Source organism: Paramormyrops kingsleyae, chromosome 14 (genome assembly GCF_048594095.1).
Source record: "Paramormyrops kingsleyae isolate MSU_618 chromosome 14, PKINGS_0.4, whole genome shotgun sequence".
Classification (NCBI taxonomy): domain Eukaryota; kingdom Metazoa; phylum Chordata; class Actinopteri; order Osteoglossiformes; family Mormyridae; genus Paramormyrops; species Paramormyrops kingsleyae.
The window spans coordinates 16567818-16577326 of record NC_132810.1 but is presented as its reverse complement, the minus strand read 5'-3'; the positions used below and the strand labels follow the sequence as shown (position 1 = coordinate 16577326).

Genomic DNA, 9509 nt, shown 5'->3' with positions numbered 1-9509 from the left:
TTGGACATTCTCGTCTTGATGCCTCCAATAATGCCCTGGACAGAAAACCTTGCAAAATGCACACCAACACAAACAAACAAGCACTGTGCAAAGGTTTTAGGCAGTCAATGAAAATGTTTAAGACTGTTCATCTGAGTAGTTCATCTGAGGTCCAAGGTTTGTTTTGGGAACTCCTAAGAAACAGGGAGAAGTAACAACTCAAACACTTGGGTTTAACCTTTTTTATTACCTGAGTAAAAATGTACTTCGGGAGCTTTGTTTGCAGTATTTAAATCGAAAAACCTCAAAAACCTGCATAATAAACTTTATAGTGCAATCCAACTTCACTAGTAGGGCATTGAGGCACCCAGAATACTGCCCCTCCATACCAATCTTTTCAAAACCAGACATAGTGCATAGGAAACAGTCCCTTTGTGCAAAAATACATATATAAATGAATACAATTATAATATAATAAGAAGTGTGGGGGTATAAGGAGGCCTTTGGTCTGGAGCTTCACAGAGCAAGCTTGAATAAAGAGGATAAACAGGTGCTTTCTTCTAGTAAACTCTCTAAATGTTCCCTGCCCTTCGGAGCTGAATGGGCAGCTCTGGGTTTATACCAGTTCAAAGGATTTTTTTCTTTCCGTTTGTCGGTTCACACGCACCAGCCATTCCGTTCGGCACAGGCTGTGTTTCATGCAAAGTGAAACTAAAACAGCAGCAACAAAATAATAAATACCTTTAAAAGAGTACAGAATTTTTAAATATGGTTGCAATACGGTTGACGTGTTTTATTAGAAAAATAAGTGACAAAATATAATGTATTTCAACGCAACTTGGATTAAATCCAGGTTGTGATGAAAAGTGAAAAGTTAATTTTATTCTAGAGCCATCCAAATGTTTGCGAGATTGTCCGTGGGTGTGAGTGTACGTGTGTGTGCCCTGCGATGGGCTGGCGCCCCGTCTGATTCAGGGATATGTTGCGGACATCTGGGACCATGCATAGGACAAGCAGGTACAGAAAACTGATGGATGGATGGATGGAGTCCAAATGTACCCCAAATAATGATGATTCACGTCGAAGTTCAGCAAAGACTTTTAACGATTATCTATATCTTGGAGCTTTTTTATTTTCATGATCTATGGCATGTACTTAAAGTGAATCACTGGCGGATAAATAAATATAAAAATAAAGTGACTCGTAACTACAGCACCAGAGGCAAGGGCGTAAATCCTGACTCATAAAACCTCTAAAGTAACCCCAACCTTGCAACACGTTACAATATGAAGTCCCGCCCAAAGTCACTCAAGTCCAATAAAATTTCAGCTCTTTGCGAAACTAGGTCAGTCCACCAATGGCGAACGTGGAAGGCGTGTTCGATAGCACAGCCGCTTCAGGAGGAGTGAACGAGACTACGATACAGGACCCATGCACCTATATTAATGCAGCAGGGAAAACATTTATTGCTGAACTGCGGAACTACAGAGCTCGCACAAACTGCAAATCCTCAAAAAATCGTCAGAAGAAATAACAGAAAAAATACAGCAGCAAAAACTCGTTTCATAACACGGAGATTTCGGTAAATCTAGCAGTCCCTTGACCCTTCTGGCATTGTAACAAGCCGAGTGATACGTACAGCAAATCTAATCTTAATCACTTTGAAATAAACTTGAATGACATTTAACTCAAACGAGGTTAAACAGACATTTTCTGTACGTTAAGGGGAAATCGCAACGCCAAAAACCGCGATGACAGCCGGCTGCAGTCCTCAAAACGTTACGGAGACGCCGGCACCTAACCAGTCTCCAAATAATCTTAAATAAAGTGGAAAAAATACACACCGTTACTTTTAAAGTATTTATTTTTAATCCCCAAAAGCTATACAGGTGGAAGGTGGTTTTACGTCTCGCAATACCAAGGGCGACTGAATATCGTTTACACCCATGTCAGTAGATCGCCTTGTTTCTACTCCTGGAAATATTATTACATTACGCCATTGCTAATGAATAAACTACACATTTAAATAATAAACTAGCTAGCCTACTATGTAGCCTGACAGCTTAGCTGCCTAGGACTAGCAAGGTGTTCGCCTTCCGCCGATGGAAAGGTGGGGGCTCATTTTACTGTCAAAAAAAGAAAAAGGCAATTCAATTAAGTACACCATTTGCATACATTTCACACATATTTCACAGTACCTCCTCCCAGGTGCGACTGAAGACCCCAGTATACGCGTCGTTTGAGCCGGCTTGGGAATCCGAGCAACCATAATGATTTACGTACGAGGTGAAGTGCAGCCGCTTCCGACACGCGACGTGTCGTCACGAGGCGCGCGGCACCGAGCGGACGGGGGCGGGGTGGCGAGCGAAACTTGTATTCCTATTATTACTACAGTGAGATGTATTACATGTAATAAAAAATCGTGATGGGTATTTTGTATGTATTGCCATCATACGCCATATTATATCTACTTAATATTTGTTATGTCACCTATATATAAGTAGACACACACATACATCTAATTTGAAATTGCTTTGAAATGCAATATTGACCCAGAAGTGGTTAAAGCCATAGTTGCTTTATACTATATTACTCGCTCAATGTAGTGGGTTACTATATATCTGTTTTATTTTGTTTTATTTTCATTGATTATGGTGCCATTACTGCATCCTACATACCAAGTGGAATGATTTGCAGCCATGTCTAACACATTGCTAGCTAGGATTTTGGGTATGCATATCCCTTAAGCACTGACTTATAACTCAAATGTAATAGTTTTCTACGGTTGTTTCGAAGTGTACCCTCATAGGCATGGCTGGCAGTGTAGCTGTGACAGACCCTCAGAATGAAAATATTGTTAGTTTGCCCTCTAAATAATAAATTGTTATAAATTGTTAGTTTGCTCTATAAATAAGCTACGTAAGGCACTGTCAATTAAAAAGATACAAAGAAATATCTCACTGTATGTTTCAGATGAAGTCATAACATATGGCGCAAAGATAAAGATATGTCAGACACAATTAGGTCATAAATGACACATAAACATCTCCCTTTTGTAAAAGGTGAAACTGAATGATGTCTACTCCACGTAGCATGATGAACGGCAACCAGCAAGCTAGCCACAAATTCTACCAGAGCACGTCTCAAATTTCAGGCTTCAGCACCCTGCCACCCCCCCATTATGCATATATACTGCTGAACAAACAGTTCATCTACAGGGGATTTGTGTGGAAAGGTTATCAATATGCCTGACTAGTGTCACAGGCTCATGGCTGTTGTTTTATACCAAATACTCTTTGTGTCATCTCTCCCATACTCTGCCTGCTTTGGGCTCATGTGCCTGATGGTTATAGATATGTGAGTGAGTGAAATGCGAGTTGGCTGTCAGTAATGCCAGACAAAGAGAAGACCATTTATGTAAATTCTGAGGCGCAGGTGAGCAACAATGGAAAACTGAAATAAGATCTTTAAACATGCCAGAATGGTGAGCATTACGTGCATTCACGGTCACAGCAGTGGTGACCTGGAATTTACCCAAGCGCAGATCGAGTAAACTGTTGTGCTACAATTGTTTTACACGAACATAAGGTTCACCATATATGGCATTTTATGAAAATCACAGACACAAACATAATGACATCAGATAAGCATCATCATTTAAAAACAAAAGACAAAGTTTCTAGATACCTTAATTCTATGCGTGAAACAATAAGGAAACAGCAGCTAGGATTCCCACAGGTAATTATGTGCCGCTGTAACCTGGAGCCTTGCTTTTGTTCGCATTCATGCCAGAAAAGTTGCTCAAATGAACGCAGTCACCTCCCTTCCTGCCTTTCAAAGCGCGAGCTAGCCTGGACACCTGCTGCATTCTGCCACATGTATCGCTCGGTACGGCGCGCCATGCCTGCTCTCTGCCTTATTTCTCCCTTGGGGGTCTCCTTGCTGCTGGGATTGGGAGGCTGCGCTAACTTCTGCGAGTCGACCTGTGGGGCAATGGCACCTGGGGACGTCCTGATCGGGGTCCTTAGCTCCTGCTACGCTTCTGTGGAGGCCCTGAATGAACGGACACAACCGCAACGCTTCAACTGCACAGAGTGAGAGAAGAAGAGGCTGACGTTAATGATACATAGGATATTATGCTAATGCAATTAACAGAATTAATTCATACAGCCAGACACATTATAATATGCTGTTTTCAATCTAATTATACTGTACATATGTTCTCATTGCTTGTTATTACTGGTGGTTTTTTGTTGTTGTTGAATATACTGTATATATTTTGTCTTTTGCAGTTTTAATCTGTTTTCTTTTGTGCGGTCACTGGCTGTCATCCACACCATCGGAACAATCAACGACTCCGGCTTCCTCCCCGGAGTGCGGATTGGGTACATGGTCTGTGACACATGTTCTAACCCCAATAAAGCCCTCCAAGCCACTGAGTACCTGCTGTCCAGCAGCGGCACGCTGCAGATTGAATGCGACCCCACTGAGCGTCCTCCGGTCAAAGCTGTGATCGGCGCTCGTTTCTCAGAGGTCTCCATTACTGTGGCCAGGCTTCTAGGTCTTTACATGGTTCCACAGGTGAGTCACACACAGCTTATTGGGACTATTAATTGTGGCCCTTATTGATTGACTGGGACTGGGCACTGACTTCCTCTGCTGGCCCGTGGAGGATGGGCTCCCCCTTTGAGTAAATAGATTGCATTTTTATAGCGCTTTTCTACTCCTACGAGTACTCAAAGCGCTTTACAGTTCATGCCTCACATTCACCCATCCATACACACATTCATACACCAGTGGCGGAGGCCTGCACACCGGGAGCAATTTGGGGTTCAGTGTCTTGCTCAAAGACACTTTGATGGGGTCAGGGTTCAAACCTGTAACCCTCCAGTTGCCGAATGATAGCACTACCTCCTGCGCCAGCATTGCCCCCATCGTCTGGTTCCTTCCAAGGTTTCTTCCTTCTAGGAAGTTTTTCCTTGCCACTGTTGCCTCTGGCTCGCTCACTGGAGCTTTGGGCGGGGATAACGTACATTTGAGACAATGTAATGTTCTGAAAATGCACTATACAAATTATACTGAATTGAATTGACGTTTTCCCTGCATGTTTCATCCCAACAGATTAGCACATCATCTTCTGCAGCAATCTTGAGCGACAAGTTGCGCTTCCCGTCCTTCCTGCGCACAGTGCCCAGCGATGTGCACCAAACCCAAGCCTTGGCCAAGCTCATGTCCTTCTTTAGCTGGGACTGGATCGGCGTAGTGTACGGGGATGACGATTACGGCAAGGCAGCCCTCCAGAGCTTCTTGCTGGATTCCGAGATGGAGAACATTTGTGTGGCATATCAGGAAGTGTTGCCACACTACTTACATTACGGTGACTGTGACGGGCGGATCATAGAGGTGGCGGAGAAGATCAGGTCTTCAGCAGCCCAGGTGGTGCTCCTTATCCTGAAGGAAGAGCTGGTGATGAAGCTCTTTGCTCAGATGATCCGCACCAACACTACCAGAATCTGGATTGCCAGTGACATCTGGTCCATGTCTGGGCTCTTAGCCAGCATGCAAGGAATCAACAAGGTGGGAGATATCTTTGGATTTAGCTTCATGACAGGACCAAACCCAGGATTTAGTGACTTCCTTCAGAACCTACAGCCAGAGCCAGGAGCAGTAAACCATTTTATCGAGGAATACAAGAACCTGAGGTTTGGCTGTACCCCTGAGATACTCCAGTATAGAAAATGTCTCGCCAGCAACGCCTCGGATTCATGCCCTGCACCTGCGCCCCTGAGTTTTACATCTCCCAGTGCCTGCAACATTACTGACCCTCAGGAAGCTAATGATGTCTTCTTGATAAGTGCTGTTGATCCCACTGTAACCTATGGTGAGAGATTGGCTACCTGGTCCATTGCTCATGCCCTGCAGAAACTCCTGAATTGCAATGAGACTGTGTGTCCTGGTGAGAAAAACTTTCCTCCTTGGAAGGTAAGACGTTATTGCCGTAGATTGTCAAGGACAAAATTCCAACAAAAAACCAACAAGACTATATTTGTCTGCAGCTTTTAGTTCGATTTACTCATAAATATATGTTATTTTTTCCATTTCTTAATGTATGTTTGCTTCCTGATTTATTCAAACATTTACATTTTGTAACATGTGCATAATTTTATATTCTACTTGGATATGCTTTTCAGCTTCTGCAAGAAATTAAAAAAATAAATTTTACAATTGACAGCCGTCAGTTTTACTATGACCAGTCGGGCGACGCGGTGAACGGCTATGACTTGATTAACTGGATGAGAGATGGAGATGGCAGAAATTTCACAGTAGTTGGACAATACGTTCCAAATAATGGCAATGTGGATGTCGATGTGAATAAAATTGACTGGCATACTCCAAACAACACGGTTTGTAATATTCATACTTCAATGTTTCCCAAATAAAATCTCCATGGTTATAAAAATCTGCCATTTTATAAACAGTATTCCTTTTCTGCTTAGGTCCCAGAGTCTAAATGCTCACCATCCTGTCCCCATGGAACATTTAAGAAGGTTTTGAATATATCCTGCTGCTTTAATTGCACACAGTGCGAGGAAGGGACCTACTCTGACGCCTACAGTAAGTGTGACAAGAGCTCATTGATTATATGTGTTTTTCATGTGGATAGGATTGCTTCTCATTTAATGCCTGTATCCGTGTGCTACAAATAATCATGAATTTGAAATTGCAAAATGCTAATCTTCGATTTCTCTGCATGTTTCCTACAGACCTTGATACTTGTCTAAATTGCCCTTTTGACACATGGTCATTGAAGGGCTGGGACAAATGCCACCGGAGAACAGAAGACTTCTTCAGCTGGTCTAATCCTTATGGTATTGTATTGCTTACGTTTGAGTGCTTGGGGGTCTTGCTGCTTCTGGTGGTCTTCGTTATCTTCCTAGTGGCCCGAGACAGCCCTGCCGTGAAGGTGGCTGGAGGGAGTCTCTGCTACGTTATGATGGCTGGCTTGCTCATCAGCTTTGTAGGGGTGATCTTCTTCATGCTGAAACCCACTGATGCCATCTGCCAGACTCGTCAGACCATGTATGGTATGGGCTTCACACTCTGTGTGTCCTGCATCCTGGTCAAGGCGTTTCGTACCTTCCTCGCCTTCCTCTTTGACCTGCACCAGCAGCATAATCTGAAAAAGCTCTACAAGCCCATCATGATCATCGTGCTGTTTACCATAATCCAAGGCTTCATCTGCATCTTCTGGCTGGTGTTTGACTCGCCCAAGTTGGACTCCATCACTTCCAACCAAAGCATGGAGATCCAGCTGCAGTGTATCGAGGGCTCTGGTGTGGGCTTTGGCGTCATGCTCAGCTACATTGGCCTCCTGGCCTTCATCTGCTTCCTCCTGGCCTTCAAGGGCAGGAAGGTCCCTCATCGTTTCAACGAGACTGGCTACATCATCTTCAGCATGCTGATATACCTGTTTGTCTGGGTCTGTTTCATCCCCATCTACGTCACAAAGAATCAACAGCGTTCAGCTGTCCAGGCATCAGCCATCGTGGTCTCCAACCATGGGATAATTTTCTGTCACTTCTTCCCAAAGTGCTACATGATCCTTTGCAAGAAGAAGCAAGACCTCAGCCCCAGAGCATACTTGGACAGAATACGTATCTTCTCCATCACGAGCAGTAATCTGGCAGTTGCTCGTGCATCTGTAGACTCTGGGAATGGTGATTTGGGATCAGCGTCTACACCAAATTCCATGAGCTCCGAAGTGATTACAGCATCTGTATCCACAAAGGCCACATGCCTCAGTGAAGACCTTCTTATTACAGAATCTCTGACGTATCTGAGGAAAAGGGTCAGGAGTTCCTCTATTTAAAAGCAACATTGTACCTTTGTAAGGTTTATGCAAACAAATATGAACACATTTCTGCTGAACTCAACAGTTGGCAGTCAAGGAAAACAATGTTTGAATGATCTTAATGTTTGTGTAAAACTATGATACGATGTGTGTCAATGTGTGTCAACTTAGCCATTTCGAAACCTCTCCTAAAATCACCCCAATATTTGCAATGACCATCAACTATACCCATGTGTTTGTCAAATCATGCACTAACCTACCATTTTTGGCTAATCAGTACCCTATCAAGTTATTTAACCAATTACGTTAATTAATTCAGTGAGCTGCTGGTGAAATGTAAGAATGTGGAATTGCTGGGGTGACCCTAAGGAGAGTTTTGGGAACCAGAATAGTGATCCTCCATGAAAGGGAACAAGTCACTCCTTGGTGAGTCAAGTCTCAAGTCCAAACATTACAAGCCCAAGTCAAGCCTCAAGGCATCTGCCCTCGAGTCAAAGTCTTTCCATCATTTTTGCTGTTGAGTCACAAGTCATCAAATTCGTGACTGAAGTTGGGAGTCACGTAACTCGAGTCCCTAACTATATCAGTTTAAATTTAGTGATTAAAACTTTCCAATTTAGTGATTAAAACTTTCCGGTTATAGAGTCGAGTCACATGCTATCATATTTGTGACTTGAGTCTGAGTTGATAATGAAACATCTGTAAATACCTGTTATTAAAGATTTTTATATAATATAAATATATTTCCATGAGTATGCAGTGTGCCTGTGAAAATCATCCATCAATCTGTTTTTTGGTGTAAAATGCTCCTTGGTGCCATTTCAGAAGATATATGTGTTCATATCTGTGTGTATGTAAATTGTATCTAAATATATAACATGGCAAACCGAAACACACGTGTCTTATATAATGTTTATACTAGGACTATTTTTTATGGGTCCAGAGATGTCACGTGGGTTTTGATTATTTTCGTGCAACTGCACAGGTAGTTCCACCAGCCTAATAACACTTCTTTATTAATGCATTTTAACGTTTTATTAGACATGTTAATACAAAAACCTGTATGAGTTTTTACTCGTGAATAAGCAGTGTCATGGCCTGTCCATCGATCCCCGATATGACCGACAGGGGGCGCTGCTGGTCCTCCGGATAGCTTCTGATTCATCCCAGGTGTGTCTCTCTCGTTATCCCCAACTCTCTTGTGCTAACCATCCTCACCAGCTCCTCATCAATCCTGTATAGAAGTGCTTCCCAGTCCTGTGTTCAATGTGGTCGTTGAAGTCAGTCGTTATGTTGCCTGTACCCTTCCCGATACTAGTCGTCCCCTTTGACCCCAATAAACCTCCCCCCCCTCACCCCCATTTATTCTCCTAACCACTGCCCCCGAGTCCTTCGTTTCTCAAGACGGGACAAGCAGTCATTCTCATCAGAATAATTTTCCTTGGTTTTAAAAACGCATGCGCCTGTCTGTTGACGGTTTCTATGGTAACTAAACGGACCTGCCTTTTCCAGTGAGGCCTGACCAGCCGTTCTGTTCTTATAGGGACTATGTTCTTAAGAGCACATTGGAACATTATTAAATGCTAATTGAAATTATTTTCTTCTGAAAAGTTAACGGTGGCTAGTTTATTAGAGGTGTGCGTTTATACAGAAATCATCGATTTACACTTGCTGTACG

The 9509-nt window shown here is 43.0% G+C and overlaps 1 protein-coding gene across 1 annotated transcript; it reads left to right on the top strand.

Moving 5' to 3' along the window:
* Positions 1-3858: 3858 nt before the first annotated feature.
* On the top strand, positions 3859-8852 carry LOC111833988 (G-protein coupled receptor family C group 6 member A-like). The gene is made up of 6 exons (XM_023792821.2): positions 3859-4073; positions 4272-4560; positions 5101-5961; positions 6171-6383; positions 6477-6594; positions 6744-8852. The coding sequence occupies exons 1-6, from the start codon at positions 3880-3882 to the stop codon at positions 7847-7849; spliced, it is 2781 nt and encodes a 926-aa protein (XP_023648589.2). The 5' UTR covers positions 3859-3879; the 3' UTR covers positions 7850-8852.
* Positions 8853-9509: the final 657 nt, after the last annotated feature.